The sequence below is a fragment of the Camelus bactrianus genome, chromosome 13 (assembly GCF_048773025.1).
Source record: "Camelus bactrianus isolate YW-2024 breed Bactrian camel chromosome 13, ASM4877302v1, whole genome shotgun sequence".
Lineage (NCBI taxonomy): Eukaryota > Metazoa > Chordata > Mammalia > Artiodactyla > Camelidae > Camelus > Camelus bactrianus.
Genome location: NC_133551.1, coordinates 62,954,761 through 62,970,903, shown reverse-complemented (window position 1 = coordinate 62,970,903; position 16,143 = coordinate 62,954,761). Strand labels below are relative to the sequence as shown.

The 16,143-nt window shown below is 54.4% G+C and overlaps 1 protein-coding gene across 1 annotated transcript in view; it reads right to left on the bottom strand.

Annotated features, from left to right (window-relative positions):
• Positions 1 to 12,354, bottom strand: part of MYOM3 (myomesin 3) — a 44,523-nt gene extending 32,169 nt beyond the window's left edge. The window contains exons 1-7 of the mRNA XM_010957348.3: positions 12,160 to 12,354; positions 9,002 to 9,180; positions 8,696 to 8,776; positions 7,806 to 7,965; positions 6,929 to 7,086; positions 2,926 to 3,021; positions 1,652 to 1,740 (exon numbers count right to left, since the gene is read on the bottom strand). Coding sequence (XP_010955650.1) covers positions 1,652 to 1,740; positions 2,926 to 3,021; positions 6,929 to 7,086; positions 7,806 to 7,965; positions 8,696 to 8,776; positions 9,002 to 9,162 — 745 coding nt within the window. The 5' untranslated portion in view covers positions 9,163 to 9,180; positions 12,160 to 12,354. The remainder of the gene's footprint in view (positions 1 to 1,651; positions 1,741 to 2,925; positions 3,022 to 6,928; positions 7,087 to 7,805; positions 7,966 to 8,695; positions 8,777 to 9,001; positions 9,181 to 12,159) is intronic.
• Positions 12,355 to 16,143: the final 3,789 nt, after the last annotated feature.

The following is a 16,143-nucleotide window of genomic DNA, read 5'->3' as shown; positions in this document are numbered from 1 at the left end:
GAGTCCTGGTCTATTAGTGGCTCTCCCTTTGGCTTGGAGAAAGTTCCCTCACCTCTCTGTGCCTTGGTTTCTTCATGGGTAAAATGAGGACAGTGATTCCTACCTGATGGTGGTGGCAGGGTTTCAATAAGTAAGTTCACGTGAACAAAGTCCTCAGCTGGAGCCTGACAGTCAGTGCTCAATAAAGAGTGGTTTCCTTCCTTTACCCAAACCCATCGCCAGATCCCACAGTCCTAGAGGTCGAGCCTAGTCAGACTGGGATTTCTGGTGGGGTCGGGGAGAGCTGGCAGGGCCAGGGCAGTGCAAGAGGGCCTCCTGGAGGCTTCAGTGTGAGATCCAAGGTGGCGTGGACACAGACCACCAGGGAAGAAAGAGAATCGCTTTCGTTCACAAAGTGCACACCGTGTGCTGCTTATTAACACATTTAAACCTCACAGCAGCCCTGTCTGTTGCTGCCATTATTATCCTCTCATGAACAGATGAGGAAACTGAGGCCTGATCACCTAGCATGCCCCCTAGTAGCCTGAAGCCATGACATGACACCGGTCCCTGGAAAGACCTTGATGGAAGGAGGCATGGGGACGTGGATGAAAGGATGGGAAGGATGATGGACAGAGGGAGGCAGGCCCCCATGCCTGACCTTGCTTCTGACTCTGGGCACCGCCTATAGGGACAGCTCAAATTCTGCAGAGAGCCTGGCCTGGCAGCAGGACAGCTGCCTCTCAAGAGCTATTTGGGGAAGAGGGCAGAGGGGTGGAGAGGCTGTGAAAGACATTTTAACAAGGTCTGATGAGAGGTGGGAAGAGGGTTGGACTCCAGCCTGTTAGCAGCCCAGTGTGTGCACGCACGTGTGTGTGTGTGTGTGTGTGTGTGCATGAACCCTCACACACACAGCGTCTCTCTCAGGGCCCTGAGGGCAAGACCCTCATTCTCCAGGGCTCAGAAGTGAGGCCTCCTGGGCTGGGATCTGCCCTGGTCATGGGGTGGGGGAGGGAAAGTTATCCTTCCCCAAGAGCCTGCTCCAGCCAAGCTTTAGCTAAATCATCTCATTAAATCAGCAGGAGTGTCAGAGGGCAGGAGTGGGATTCCCGCTTTGCAGGTGGGAGGCTCTGGGAAGTGGGTGGCCCCCAAGCTCATACAGCCAGTGGGTAGCAGAGCCAGTGTGCAGACTTGGTCTGGCTGACTCCTGCACATCTTCTGTGCACTAGGCTGTGATTTCAGATGCCCCCGGGGAACCTCCAGGAGGCGCCTGAACCAGCTGGGAAACACTCACCAGAAGCCAAATGGGGCTGTGGGGTCAGGAGGGGAGTTGGTGGGACTCAGCCTTTGCCACTGAGGACCCGTGGTGGCCAGGTTGCCCTCCCAGAGGCCCTGAGCTGGATTTGGACCCAAGCCCAACACGATGGGATGAGCATTCTCTTTGGGGATAGGGAGGTGGGGTCCCCTTGAACAGGAGTGTGGGTTGTACAGTCTGAGAGCGGAAGGTCCCAGGGAGGCGGGAGTCCCCAAGGCTGCCCTGGTCACTGGATCCCAGGCCAAATACCCCCGGTCTGGGAGCCCCTCCCCAAGTCTGATGGCAGACCCATGTCCTCATCTGCTCATCCTGGGTTTGCTGTGGGCAGCCTGGCCTGCTGGGGGCAGGGGGACTTACTGCGGACAAGGACTTTGGCGAAGGCGGAGGCCTGGCCGAAGGCGTTCTTGACCACCACGGTGTAGGTGGCTGCATCCTCAATGGTGCATCTGAAAAGGAGAGAGGGAGACGTTCCCCCAGAGACTGCTGGGCTCCAGGGAAACGCAAGTCTCTGTGTAGACACAGAGGAAAGCCTGGGGGAAGACTTTAGGTTCTAGGCCAGGGCCTGCCTCCACAAAGCTGGGTGCCTTTGGACTGCCACTGTCCCTCTCCATGCCTCCATGTCCTCCTCTGAAAAGCTCAGGATATAACGAGCCTAACCCACCTCAAGGGAAAGGCCTTTGCAAGTATTGTTGTTACTGCCCCTGCAGGATCAGAGAGCTTAGGTGACTTGACCAGAGTCACAGAGCAGCTGGAATTCTACCCAGCTTCAAGGTGACAAGCCCTCTCCCAGGCATGGCCTCCCGCCCTGTCAGCACCTCCAGGGCAGAATCCTGGAGCAGGAGTTGCCCAAGGCACGCGGCCAGTCTGTGCCAGCGCTCGGCCAGATGCCCAGGTCATCTCAACCTCAGGCCCAGGTCTCACCACCAGCCTGGCCAACCCTGTCTTGTTCCCAGTAGAGGCCTGGGCCAGCTCCATCCAGGGACAGTGTGGTAGCAAAGAGGGTAGATGGTAGCACGTGGCACATTTGGTCCCATCAGCAAGCAGAGAGGCCCCTTGGTGCCCCCTCTCCTCCCCTGGATGCTGGGGCAGGAATCCCTCTTGTTTCAAAGGCCTACCGCACCTGCCCCTCCAGGCTGCCTTCCCTGACTGCACAGCCCCCATGCTTAAGACTCACCACCTCCTGAAAGGCCTTTCTCACTCTCTCTCTTCCAACGGCTTCTCCTGGCATGTGTGTTTGTGTGTTTGTGTGTGTGTGTACATGTGTGTGTGTAAGTGTGTTTTCTCTCCCCCAGCAAGGAGTTCTCCCAATATGCCTAGCTCAGCGTGCATTCAGTCTTGGCTTCTAGCCTCTGAGTCCCAGTTCCTCACTGTGTGTTCCAAGGCATTGGAACCACATGGGAGTGTCTGTTAAATACCCGTTCCTGGGCCCCACTTCAGACCTATTTAATCAGCCTCTCTAGGGGTGAGAGGAGGGTCCAGTCCACGAATCAGTATTTTCACAAGCACCCTAGAGACTTCTGAAGATGAGCTGCCTGGGTTAACAGCTCTGAGGAAGGGTTTGGAATCCTGCTCTGGCCTCAGTCGTGCTGGGGCCTGGAGGCCGTGGGTCCCTCTGAGGCTCATGGTCTTACCTCCTAATCTCCAGCGTCAGCAGCCCGTAGTTGTTGGTGATTTTGTACTTCCCGGCGGGAAAGAGGCGGGGATCAATTCGCATGTCATTTTTGTACCTGAGGAGACAAGTAGTCTGTGGCAGGCAGTGTGGTTCCGAGTAGGAAGGATCTGGACCCTCACTTAGGTGACCCAGGGCGGCACTTTCACTGCTCTGAACCTCAGTTTTCCTCATCTGTGAAATGGGAGTAATAATTGCACTGTTCTCTAAGGGTTGCTGTGATAATCAAATGGGAGAAGGCATGTAAAGCCTGAATGCTGTAGATGCTCAAGGGTTCATTCCCTTCTGAGGAACAGAGCAGAGGGAGCCCGGAATTTGCAGTAGCTGCCCCTCCTCCAACCACCAGGTCCCAAATTTTTCCTCCTCTCTGAGGGCGATTGCCGAGGAGGATTCCCCATCCCTACCTCCTTTGTCAACCCCCGGGACAGAAGTTCTTTATCTTGGCTCCTGTTAAAATCACTAGTGGGGAAGCATTAAAAATCTCTATGTCCAGATTTTGAACATAAGCCTTTGGGAATTTGCATCAGAAACTGCTAATTGTTCTCTAATAACCATTCTCCCTCTGATGCTAAGGTAATAGAATTTGTCACTAAGCCACCTGACATAGAGCATGCTTCCTAGCCGCTCTCTCTGCGAGGTGTGGCCATGTGACTGATCTAAGTCTCGTCAGCAGAAAGTAAGTACAAGCATCATGTGGCTGCTTCTGATAACACCTTTTGCCCTTGTTTACATCCTCTTTCCCTCCATCCTATGGCAAGAATATGACCACGACGGCTGCCATCTGGAAGTGGGAAGAGGCCTGAGGAACCTGCGGGGTGGAGTTGCCTTAGCAGCTGTCTACATCAGACATTTACATGAAAGAAAAAAACCTTCTATTTTAGTTAAGCCATTAGACAAAATCTCCATGCCCAGGCTGCAGCCCAGATCAATGAAATCAGAGTTTCCGGGTGTGGGACCTGGGTATCAGTGTTGTTAAAACTTCCCAGGCGATTCCCAGGGATGGCCCATCAGTTTTCCCCGCCCCACTGCACCCTGGAGATTTCCTTCTGTTCTCTGTGAACCCTGGGTTCTTGATCTCTCTGCCACAGGCACTGGGCAGTGAGGTGGCCTTGCCCACTGAGGGATGTTCTGGAGGCTTAAGGAGTCAGGGCTGGCAACTGAATGTCTGTGAAAGCTAGGTCTGAGTTCTTGACACAGCCTGCTGTGTGACATTGAGCAAGTAAGTGCCCCTCTCTGAGCCTCCGTGTCCTTGAGGCCTTTGCATGGACAGTCAGCCTCAGCGGTGGCTGAGATTGAAGAGGAGGACTTGGCCAAGAAAGGGCACCCCAGCTTCAGTTCATCACCTTCCTTGGACCCACCCCTCATGCCCGGTTTGTCTCCATGGCAACCAAACAGTGCTGAGCCCTCTTCTGAAAGTCTCCTGTGGGGAGGGTGGTACCTAATCTGGGCGCCCAATCTTTCCACCTCTCCCAGGCCTGGGGGCCAAGGTCAAAACCCACCCCCACCTCCCAGCTGTCAGGAACATTCCAGACACCTCAGCCTGGCCGGCCTCTGCCTTTTCCAGAAAAAGCAGCAGCTGCAGCTCTGGGCACAACCTGGGCAGCCTCTCATCTTGTCCCCTCTGGGTTTCAGTCTCCTGCCTGTACCGGACCTTTGAAGGCATGGGCGGTGTGGATGCAGCTAAGAGGCAGCCAATCAGAAAGCAGCATTAAATGAGACAGCTGAGGCGAAATGCCCAGCCCAGAGCCTGGCTCAGAGACACCCATATTAAAGAGTGAGATTATTGTTATTTACCTAAATTAATTTTCCCCTTACATATTGTGGTGTTAGATTTTACTTTTTAAGGCTGCTTGGCCTGGGAGATTGATTCTGACATCGATGAATCATGGCCAGGGCCCACTCTGCAGTGTGAACTTAGCCAGACTGGGCCTTGCTGAACTTGCCCTGTTGTTGCCCCTGCATTCAGCAAGTGCTCAATAACTGCTGAATGAATCGACTCCTCAGCCAAGTGAGCCAGGATCTTCCTCCTGACCTGGGGGCTGGGTGTCTACCAGGGCCTGGGCAGAGCTCTGGAGGCCAATCCTAGGATGATATGTGGCCCTCCGGGTGGTGATTAATGATGGAAAACCCGATCCCCAGGGGCCACCTGAGTCCCTCCGGCTGGAGGCGGGCCTGGCCTTGGCTTCTGCCACTTACAAGGAATGCTCAGCTCCTTGTTGTGGAAGCCTTCCCCGGAGGCTTCCATGGAATGCCTGAGATGTGGGCCTCAGCGCCAGTGCAGGGCAGGGCTTGGCTACCAGGCCGGGACAGCTGAGGTGGTGACCCCCACTTCACCCAGGCTGGCTGGTGGGAGCGGCCCTCTTACCAGACCAGCAATTTGCAGGAAAGAACTGCCCTGGTCCCCATGGAATTTGAATGAATGCCATCTGGCAATGACCAGCCCCAAAGCCACCTCCCTCAGGACACTTTTCTTGAGTGCTCCTCACCTGAACTCTTTCTCTTTCTCTGCCTTTTTAGTCATTAAATATGCTTTAAGGAAAAGAACAGCTAATGATTATCTTCCTACTCTCTCGGCCAGTAAAAGGAGCTCTGGGCTGGGAGGCAAGAAGCATGAGTTTGAATCCTGGCTCACGCTGGCTGTGTGACCTTAGACAAGTCACATCACCTCTCTGAGCCTTGATAGCCTCACCTGTGAAATGGGATATAGTCCCAACCTCATGAATGGCCCTGAGGCTCAAATAAGAGGAAAGTGCTGGGTCAGTGTAAAGGGGGTTCAAGTATAAGATGTTGCTTTTCTGTGTGGCCTCAGTTATTTGTGTGCTTATCTTCTCTCTGCTACCAGACCATGGTCTGTTCACTCTCAAGAGCAGGCGTACATGTCACCTCCTCCAAGAAGCCTTCCTGGATCCTCCAGGAAGAGGCAGGTACTGCTTCCTCTTCACTTTCACTCTTTAATCTCAAATACCGCCCAGTGAAGGTACTTCTCTGTATGTTAACGTTTCTCTTCTGGGCTGAGGGTTCCTTGAGGCCAGGTTGTGTCTGGGTCATTTCTATGCCTCAGTGCCTGAGTCGAGGCCTGGGACAGATTACACTCCTGGTAAATATTTGTTGAAATCTCTTCCTCATCTCCCCACGTGCCTGGCAATGGGCCTTAGACCTCAGGGAACTCAGTGAACAGTGGACTCAGCTGTGTGAATGACAGCCGTCCGTCTGTGGTAGAACTGAGACCCAGACTTGGCGGTGCCCACCCCTATTTCCTCCACACCAGCTCAGGAGACACCTGCCTCCCCGCCCCTCAGCCAGCAAGGCCTCAACTCCGTGGCTCTGTTATGGGCAAACTCCCAGGAAAAGCACCTCCTACTGTCCCAGCGCCTTTCAAGCTCTGAGGGCTTCTGTATTTTTGAGGTATTAAATCCTCAACGCATGCAAGTTGGACAGGAGATCTTCAACTCATTTTACAGAACAGGAAACTGAGGCAGGATCAGAGAGGTTAAGAGATGTAGTTGACACCATACACTGAGTTAGTAGAGAGCGTGCGAGCTAGGCCTGGGGTGCGGGGCTCCCACTGCAGGCCTGAGCTCCTTCGCGCTGTAGGGCCCCTGCCTCTCTGTCTCCTCTCCTGCACACCTGCCCTGACCTTTCTCCCACTACCATCCCGCAACCCCGGGGGTGCCCAGCTCAGAGCAGCTGCCTTCTCATGACATCAGAATCATATTTTCACAAGTGCTGGCTCCCCGGGGCCCAGTCCTCCAGCCCCAGGCTGGCTGGGAGGCAGCTGAGAATAGCCCCTCCTGAGCTTCCCAGCAGCTGCTGCTCTGTTTGGGGGTGGGCGGAGCTCAGGGTCTGTGGGTCTGCAGCTCTTCTAAGTCAGAGAAACTTCTAGGGGAGGGACTGGGCCCCCGGAAGGGAGCTGTTGGGCACTCACGGAATCCTGGAGGCCCTCCTCTCCTGCCGCAGTGGCTTACCAGGTGACCTGGGGTGGAGGCGAGGCCTTGACAGTGCAGGTCAGCAGGACCGTGGTATGTTCCCAGACAGCGTGGGAGCGCAGCGGGATCCAGAACCAGGGCCCCCGGCCGGCGCACAGCTCCCTCAGCTCCTTGGCCTCCCGGACCTTCTCCTCTGTCTGGAAGCGGGAGGGGGTCTATGACTCCCTTGGGCCAGGGCACCACATCTTCCCCATCTTTGCTGTAGCCTTTCCCCTGACACCCAGGCTCTGGAGTTGGACCCATGTGGGTTGGGGCCCCCTCACTGGTGGCTGAGAGGCAGTGTGACGTGGCCCAGAGGGCAGGGTGTGGGCTTTGGAACTGGCTGGCCTGGGGTCAAAGCCAAATTCTGTCACTTACTAGCTGTGAGACCAAAGGCGAGTCCTCCACTTCCTTCTCTGTAAAATGGGGATGGTAATAACATTTCCCCCTCCTGTGGGGTTGCAGTGAGGACTAAATGAGTTACATGTGAAAACGTGGGTGCTGATAAAGCCCAGGTAAATATTGTAGCTATTGCTGTCCTGCCCAGGGAGGGGTTATGGAAGTGGCTTAGATCCCTGACATTTGTCAGGAATAGCATTTCCTAAAGGGCATCTGTGTTCTAAGCACTGGGAAAGTGACTTGACAAGCCCAGTCTCATTTACTTCCCACCTCAATCATGAGAATCGATGCCACATCTACCCATTTTACGGATGAGAAGACTGAGGCTCAGAATCAGTTGCTTGCCCAAGGTCACACAACTAGAGGGTGGGGGCCCTGGGATGCCCAGCTCTTTTTGAGCCAAGGGTAGGGTGAGGTGGGCGGCATGTGAAGGGTCCCTGGCTCCAGGGCCCAGGGAGCCCCATTCCACCCCCCTCACCCGCCGTCTTAGCGCCTTCCGATCTCGTCTCTGGCGCAGCAGCCACTGGGTCCGTAGGAAGGCGATCTCTGTCCTCTCCCACTCGTTACCGAAGCCCACCCGCTTCTGCCCTCGCTCCTCCAGCTCCACGGTGTGGGTCTGGCGCCTCAGCTGGGCCTCCCTGCGGTAACAGAGGCCATCACAGGTGGAGAGCATGGGGGTGGTGTCATGGGGGACATCCCAGCCGTGCCTTCCCTGCACCCAGCAATGCCAGCTGCACCTTAAGCTTCTTGAGGACAAGAGCAACCTTAACCCTCTCTTGCGTCCAAAACACCCTGAATGGGTCTGGCTTTTAGAGGATGCGTAGTAAATATTATCGATATAGCTCATAAGGCTCTCAAACCCTTGTTCCTCTTATTTTCACTACAACCAAGTGGACAGGCCTTAGTCTCCCCCATTTTACTGGGTAGGGACTTGAGGTTGCGTGACTGGCTCCAGGCCAGCCAGGACCAGAACCCCGGCTCCTAGCCCCCTACGCGGCTTCCGGATGCTCTCGAGCTCAGAGGCCTTCCCACCTCGGGACTCACGTCCAAAACTTGGGCTGGTTTACTTGTTCTTCCTTTCCCCACCCCCTGCCTCCTCCCAGACCATGTGAAGCCGGGTGGTGATGTGCAGACCCCCACCCTCTCCCTTGGGGCCAGGGCCTCACTGCTGCCTGTGGGCCCATCCAGAGGGTGGTGCAGTGAGTGGGCTTTGTGGTCAGACAGCCCCAGGCTTGAACCTCCAAGGAGCCCCTCACTCCAGGTGTGTAACTTTGGGCAGGTTCTTTCAGCTGAGTGTGGGAGCCCAACAGGGAGGCAGGGGACTGGACAGAATGACCCAGGGTTCTCTGGAAAGGTCAGCTGACTTACCACGATGTCTCTGAGGAGGCCGTCAGAGCCAGGGCTGCAGCCAGCGCGTAGTCTGCGTCGCTGAACTGATACTCTTCCTCACTGGCCCCAGAGAAAGAGAGAGAACGGCTCCTGCAGGTTTGGCTGGGGGATCTGGCTGGGGGCTCCCAGAGATCAGGGCTGCATCAACCCACCTCGGGGTACTAGCCCGCATGGCCGTGCCTCCCTCCTCACACTGGGGTCTCAGAAAGCAGGGCCAGGCCTCCCCCTTCAGTCTGGGGGCCCTGGGGGTAGGGCAGTGGCCGGGGTGGGGCCCTGACGCCCCACCTGCTGCGGAAGGTCCGTTTCCGCGTGGAGGAGCCCATGTGCAGGCTGTGCTGCCGCTCCTCCTTCTGCTCTTCCTCCTGGCGGCGCTCCAGCCTGTGCACCTCCATGGCCTGCGCCGGCTGGGGCTCCCCTACGCTTCCCGAGCTGCGAGGCAGAGTCATGGCTGCGAGAGCAACAACCTGCCAAGCCAAGGTGCACGGTCACTCCACCAGGCGTCTGCCTATCCCTTCCCTGTGTGGTCCTCCAGCATCTCTGGGAGGTTTGCCGGTCGGGGGTTCTCTCTCCAGTGGGCAGACAGGGTCACTCAGGCTCAAGGGAGAGAGGGACCTGCCCCAGGTGACGGGGCGGGCTTCACACTCTCAGCCTGGCTTGTCCACCACCCCACGCGCTGCCCCTGAGTGTGCAGATTTCTGCAGTGGGGAGCAGCCCCTGGCTGCGGGCTCACCCTACCCGTGTCCCTCCGCGTGACCCGGGTGAGGCCTTCCCTTTTATGTGCCTCAGCTTCCCAGACTGTGGGTGATTGAACATTGTGATGTCCAGGGATATTCTGTGGCTCCAGACGGGCCCGCGTCCTCACTCTGCCTGCACATGCCACACTCAGTCCTACCTCTGAGCCTGTGCCTGGGCTGCTTTCCTCATCTGGAGACCCCGTCTCCTCCTCCTGGCCTGCTTAATGCTCTTCATGCTTCAAAGCCCGAGCTGAGATGCCTAAGTTAGTGCCACGGTTGAGACTGGAGACTCTGGGTCCCATCCGTGGGGGTGAGCCCAACTTCTCATTCCAGTTTACAAGTGTATGATCTTGGGCAAGACTCTAGGCCTTGGTTTCCTCATCTATAAAATGGGCCTGCAGACCCCTAGGGTGGTCATAAAGAGTAGATGAGTGCCTGGCATTTAGTAAGTATTATATAAGCATTAGACATTAACGTTATTTTTCTAAGCTCTGCTGAGAAACTACAGGTCACCTAAAATTCTCCCTTTTTTTAATTCCTTCTATATTTTCTACCTGCACCCCACAATTTAGCTCTGATTCAGAAAATGCCTCCTTTTATTATTTAATTATGTCGTATCTGTGTATCTTGACTCTTGAATAAAAGCATGAGTGAATTAAAAGTCCCAACAGTGAGTGTTTGCTGTGGGCCAGGTCCCGTGTTAGGAGTTTTCAAATGCATTGACCCTGGTTCCTACAATGACCCATCTGACACAGTGCCATTATTATCCCATTTTACTCATGAGGAGGAGGAGTGCTGGCCCAAGGTCACCAAAGCTGGCTGGCGGTGGGGTTATGACTGGCACCCAGGTCTCTTGACCTCTGTTTCGCATCCACTCCTGGCCAGGCCATGGCTGAGGCCGGGGACACAGTGCACAACACTTTCTTCACAGCGATGGGACCCTCCCTCATATTCCTGAAGCTCAGGTCTGGGCCCCCCAGGTGGTGCCCGGTAAGGTTGGATCAAATGGGTCTGGAGCAGGAGCGAAACGGTGGACGTGGGGAGGGAGGTGAGGAGAGTAGGGGCCCTCAAGCCAGCCAGCTTTGTGTTCTTCACTAAGTCCTTTCCCAGATCTGGGGCTTGGTGTCACCACCAGGCCTCTGAGGCCCCCTGATGCTGAAGCTCTGGGATGCTGGGTGGAACCCCTGGAATGGCCCTGACCTGGGAGGGTCCTTGCCGGACTTGGCCCTGACGTAGACCCTGGGCATGAAGAAGGAGGCAGAAGAGGAGACCACCGCCTGAGCACTGTCCTGTCTGCTTCTGTGAGGTCCAGCTCTGCCCAGGCGCCTGCTGGCTGGGCAAAGTGTGTGTGTGTGTGGACTGTGTTCTGACCTGGGTGTGAACATGCACATGGGGGACCATTTCTCTAAGTCCATGACGTGGGAGGTAGGCCCGCTGGCCTCGTTGGAGATCCGTGGCCCAGAAGGGCCTGTTTTGGGGTGTTGGGGGCTCAGGATCTCAAGGGTCAATCTTAGTGGGAATTTGTTCCTTCAGGTTCCAAAAAGTTTGCCCTCTTTGAGTGTCCACAAAGGATACCCAAGGGTTACCGCAGAGTACTAGCCAGGACCCAGGGCTGCCCCTGAGGCTCCCTTGACTTCCTGAGAGATGACCTGGGCAGAATGTAACGGGACTGTCACTACTTGGGCTTCCCATCTGGTCCCTCCTGAGGAAGAGGGTCTGCCTGCACCCAGGGAATGACTGGCCGGCTCATTCTGCTCCTTCCTCCTCGCAGCCCGAGAAGAGAGCTGCTGGGTACCACCCTAGGTGGGGAGGCCCTCCAGCTGTCCCGGGACGCCATGGCCCTGGCCCCAGCAGCTGAGGGTTAACGTTCTCTGGCGTCAGCTGCTGGCTCCCTTCTGTGGATGCTCTGTTCCTGATTAGCACAGCGATGGGCCTGGCGCTCATCCCTGACCTCCTGGGCCTCCCGCAACCAGAACCCTGTCTTTAGTGGATGAGCCATCGATTCTTTTTAAAGCACTGACTGAAGCTTGGGATTAAGCAGTGAGGAGATCGCAGCTTCCCCTGTCCTCTTTCCAGAACGCCGTGTGTGTGGGTCCGAGTAGGCCAGGACAGGCTCTAAGTGCCCCACCAGATTCTGAGGCCGGAGTTCTGAACCCACCACTGAGGAGGTGAGGCAGCTCCTTCCCTCCTGGGCCTCGGTTTCGTGCCGGTGAGCTCAGCCTGGATAAATGCCCTCCCTGTCCTGTGATGCGGACCCTGTAGGTTTGCTCTTGTCCCCTGCCTGCTGGGCCAGCCAAGCGGGGCTCTGCCAGCACTGCTCTAGGTTTGCTGGACCTGCCAGCCCCTCTGTTCCCTGCTGATTCCTGCTCGACTGCAGGAAAGCCTCTACTTCCTAGGACATCCCTAAATGGTTTGGGTTTTTTGTAGCTTTCATATCTCAGAAGGCTCAGCTCAGAAGACACTGGGCCACAGAGAACAGTGAGATGGGGCAGGGATTTTTTCCTAGAACCCTCTCCCATTTCCACTTGGGGTGATGCCGAAGCACGTCTACTTCTTCCCAAATTTTTTAGGATCCTTTCCCAATATGTGGGCATGCGCACACCCACACACACACACACAGACACACAAACACTATTTCCCAATGGAAAGCCGAGGGTCTCACTGTCCGGAGGTCTCCCTCCCCAACCCTGATCCCTGGAAGTGACTCACAGAAGCAGCCGTGCCCACTGAGGTGTCTCTGGGGAGAAGATTCCGGAGGATAAGAGGGTCCTAGTTTTCTTCTTGCCCTGGGCTCAGCAGAGACTGGGAGAAGAATGTGATCTTGGAGCCTGCACGGGCCTTAAATATAGCAGCGCTGAGACAGTGTGATGACAATGGATGAGAACTATGGGGAGGGGGGTGGAGGATAGGAGGGGCCGGTCCCTGGGTCCAGCATAGCTGAGGCGGCAGCAGCAGGTGGAGCTGTCCCCACCCCGACCCCACCTCCCCAGACAGCTCCTCCCCTCAGCCCTGTCCCTTCTGCCCAGCTCGAGCCCCTCGTTAAAGTGGAAAGAAGGTCACAGCTCAGGCCTGCTTGTATGGAAAACAGATTAGGGGTGGTTTTCTCAGCTGCTGGGAATTCTGATCTGAATTCTTCCCCCAACTGACAGGTGCCTTGGGGAAGACACTCAGTATCTCTGATCTGACTCTTCTGAAAATGAAAACAGTTAGGCTGGGCACCCAGACGTCATGAAGACATGGAAGGGGTGCGACTTAAAAATAAGAGTCTTTAGTGCTTAGAAGTTGTCACTGGCTAAAATGGAAGTAGGTTTCTTCTCATTTCTACAACCCCCCCCCACCAGCAGTTGCCCACCAGCCCTCGCCCAGCCACGGTCACGTGTGTGGGGGCATGGCACAGGCAGGAGAGGAGGGGAAGCCAGACTTTCTTCACTGTCCTAGTTTCTCAGGCTTCCGGAGTGGCCACCCTGGGAACTTTCTTCTTGACCTTTGCTCCCGCCTCCCATCTCAATTCTTTCCCCCACATTCATTCAAACCTACCCTCTGCCAGGCCTGGTGGGCACTTGATGCAGAATGGAAAATGTAAGACCCTTGACCTTGGAGAAGTTCTGATTTAGACAGGGAGACTGGCAACAGGGGATGATCAGGAAGGTACAGGGGAGCCAGGTCTCAGAGGATGAGCAGGTTTGGGGAAGCCTGTGCCAGCTCCAGTCCAGAGATACAGCCCACCCTCCCCTCCAGGGGACAAGCAACACTGTGCCTGTCATTCTTCCTAGTGCCTCAGGGACTACTCATGAGGGAGAGAGAGAGGGAACACACAAGTGAGCTCTTCAGTTAAAATCTCAGTCTCCTAAAAAGGAACCCTCGTACACTACTGACAAGAATGTAAATTGGTGCAGCTGCTATGGAAAAACATACAAAGGTTTCTCAAAAAACTAGGAATAGAAATACCATATGACCCTGCAATTCCACTCCTGGGTATATACCCTCAAAAAATAAAAACATTAATTCAAAAAAATGCATGCACCCCAATGTTCGTAGCAGAATTATTTACAATTGCCAAGATATGGGAGCAACCTAAATGTTCATCGACAGATGAGTGGATAAAGAAAATGTGAGATATATATATATATATATATATATATATATATATATATATATATATATATAGATATATATATATAGATAGATAGATAGATAGATAGATAGATAGATATAGATATAGCCAATGGAATACTACTCAGCCATAAAAAAGATTGAAATAATACCATTTTCAACAACATGGACGGACTTGGAGGGTATTATACTAAGTGAAATATGTCAGACAGAGAAAGACAAATACTGTATGATATCACTTATATATGGACTCTAAAAAATAAAACAAACTAGTGATATAACAAAAAAGAATGGGTGTGGAGTTCCCAGGTATCCCTCCCCTGACCAAGCCCCAGGGATGCCCTAATTCTTCCTGATGTGCCTTAACATGAGGCTATGTTGAGTAGAGTTTGGACTTGGAGCTATATGAACTTTAGTTTAAATCCCAGCCTCTGGCACCTGTTCTCACTAACAGGGGGAACTTGGCCTCCTTTCTGGGCTCCATTTCTTTGTCTGTAAATTGTATGTAGGCTCTACGATGAGAGGGAACTTGTCCGCCTGTTTTGTTCACTGTCTCCTTAGCCCCAAGAGCAGTGCCTGGCATACAGCTGGGCCCTTGATCAATGCATGTTTAAAAGTGAATAAATGAATGCCTGTCTTGCAGAATGTTTGTGAGATTCGAATGTGGTTAAAATGGGTGACGTGCGTGATAAACTACCTCGCTCATGGCTAGTACTTTTCAAAATGTTTCCTTATTTCTCTCCTTTCCTTTTCCCTTTCATTTCTCTCTTTGGACTTATGAATATGAAGGACAGTCTCTTGAACCCTATTTCACCTGCCAACCACCTTGAACCTCCACACCACTTTTTCAGGCAGCAACCAAACTGTCTTTGGCTACTGACTCCACCTGGTGGCCAAGTGGAGAACTGTCTGGTCCAGTGCTTTCCCCCTCCACCACTACCCTCCTTCTCTCTGCTTCAGTCTCCCCTCCCTTTGTCACTCTCATACTTCAGTTAATTCCAATTACTGTTCTTCTCGTACTAAGAGGTCAAAATGCACCTTCTTTATGCCCATTCCTCCTTAGAATGGGAAGAGGGAATTGGACTTGAGCAGCCAAGTTGGGGTATCAGAGCTATGTCCCACCAGCACCAGCGCCAGCAGGTGAGGCAGGGGCTGACTGTATCACTCTGGCCATTCCTGCCTCAGCTCATTGTTTCTGTCCTACTTTCTGTAAGCTGGGGCAGGGTTGGGGAGGTGGATAGCAATAGGGGACAAGCCCTGGTGGTGACACCTGGCCTCCTTGTCCAGGCTGACTCAGACTGGGGAGGAGCAGAGCGATTCGGCTCTCGGGGACGCTGGGGGACCCCTAGTCCTATTGGCCCTATTCTCTGGGTGGAAACTCAGGCAACCCCTGTGTGCTCCTGGGGTGGGGGCTTGGGAGGCCAGGGGTCTGCTGGCATCACAGGTTGAAATACCACCCCTACGTGCAGCTCGCCCACCCCCATCAGGGGGCAGATGGGCGTGGCTCTAGGGAAGTGATATGAGGCCAATGGATAGGAAAACTGCTGCAATAAGAGTATGGGTCTTGCCACTTGCCTGAGAGGATTCACCAAAGGAGTTTATTACAAACCCAGATTCCCCAGGAGCTGCGGATGCAGCAGGTCTGGGCTGGGGTTGAGGAAGCTGTATTTTTAGGGAGCTCTCCAGGGGATTCTCACGGTGAGGCAAGTTTAGGAAACCGACTTGGGCAAGAAACCCTTTGGCCGTATTTTCCTCCTTTGGAAAATACCAGTATTGCAGCCTGTCATGGAAGGTTAACAGAAGAAAGAGTGATGAAGTGCAGGAACTCTCCAGCAGCATGGCTGAGTTCCTCCTCTTACTGCTCCCAGTACTGCCACTGCTGCTCTGCTGGTCTTCCACCCCCAGGCTGGGCTCTGTATGCCCTGGAGGCAGGTGACGTCTCGCAAGACTCACCTGACTCTGGCTGGGTGGGGCTGGGCTGTGGAAAGTCCTGGAGTGGGGTCAAGGCCGAGGACACTCAGGAATGCCAAGGCCCTAGCCCAGCCCTGGGGCCTTGGACACCCTGCCTCCTAGCTGGTTCCAGCCGTATCCATAGCCTGGGCTGCCTGCCTGTCTGGGAGAGCTGAGGAGGGACGCAGCCTGGGGTCTGTCCCTTAGTGGGGACAGGGCCAGTCCAGCGAGGGTCACAGGACTCAGAGTCATGGACTGGTAGGAACGTCTATCACCTGAGGACCTTAGAGAGCTCTGTGGACTTGTGAGTTGGAAGAGATGTTTATGGCTTTTAATTAAAAAAAAATAAATAAAAAGCTTTGTGACAGCCCGTCTCGCTTACCTGGTGAGAACAGTCCAGCTGTTAAGTTGCTTTCCTTTACGAAACAAGATGAACCTTTGGCCAAGTTCACCCCAAGTGACAGGAAGCAGACTTGTTTGCAGTGTGCGGGAAGGGAGCAGCCATTAGGGCCAACTTAGCAGCTGCTGGGAGGAAAATGGGCCCCCAGGTGCTCAGGAGGGCGGCCCACCCTTCCTCTAAGGACGTGTTGGGTCTAAGTCAGTGACCCTGAAGCGATGTTAAATATTAAT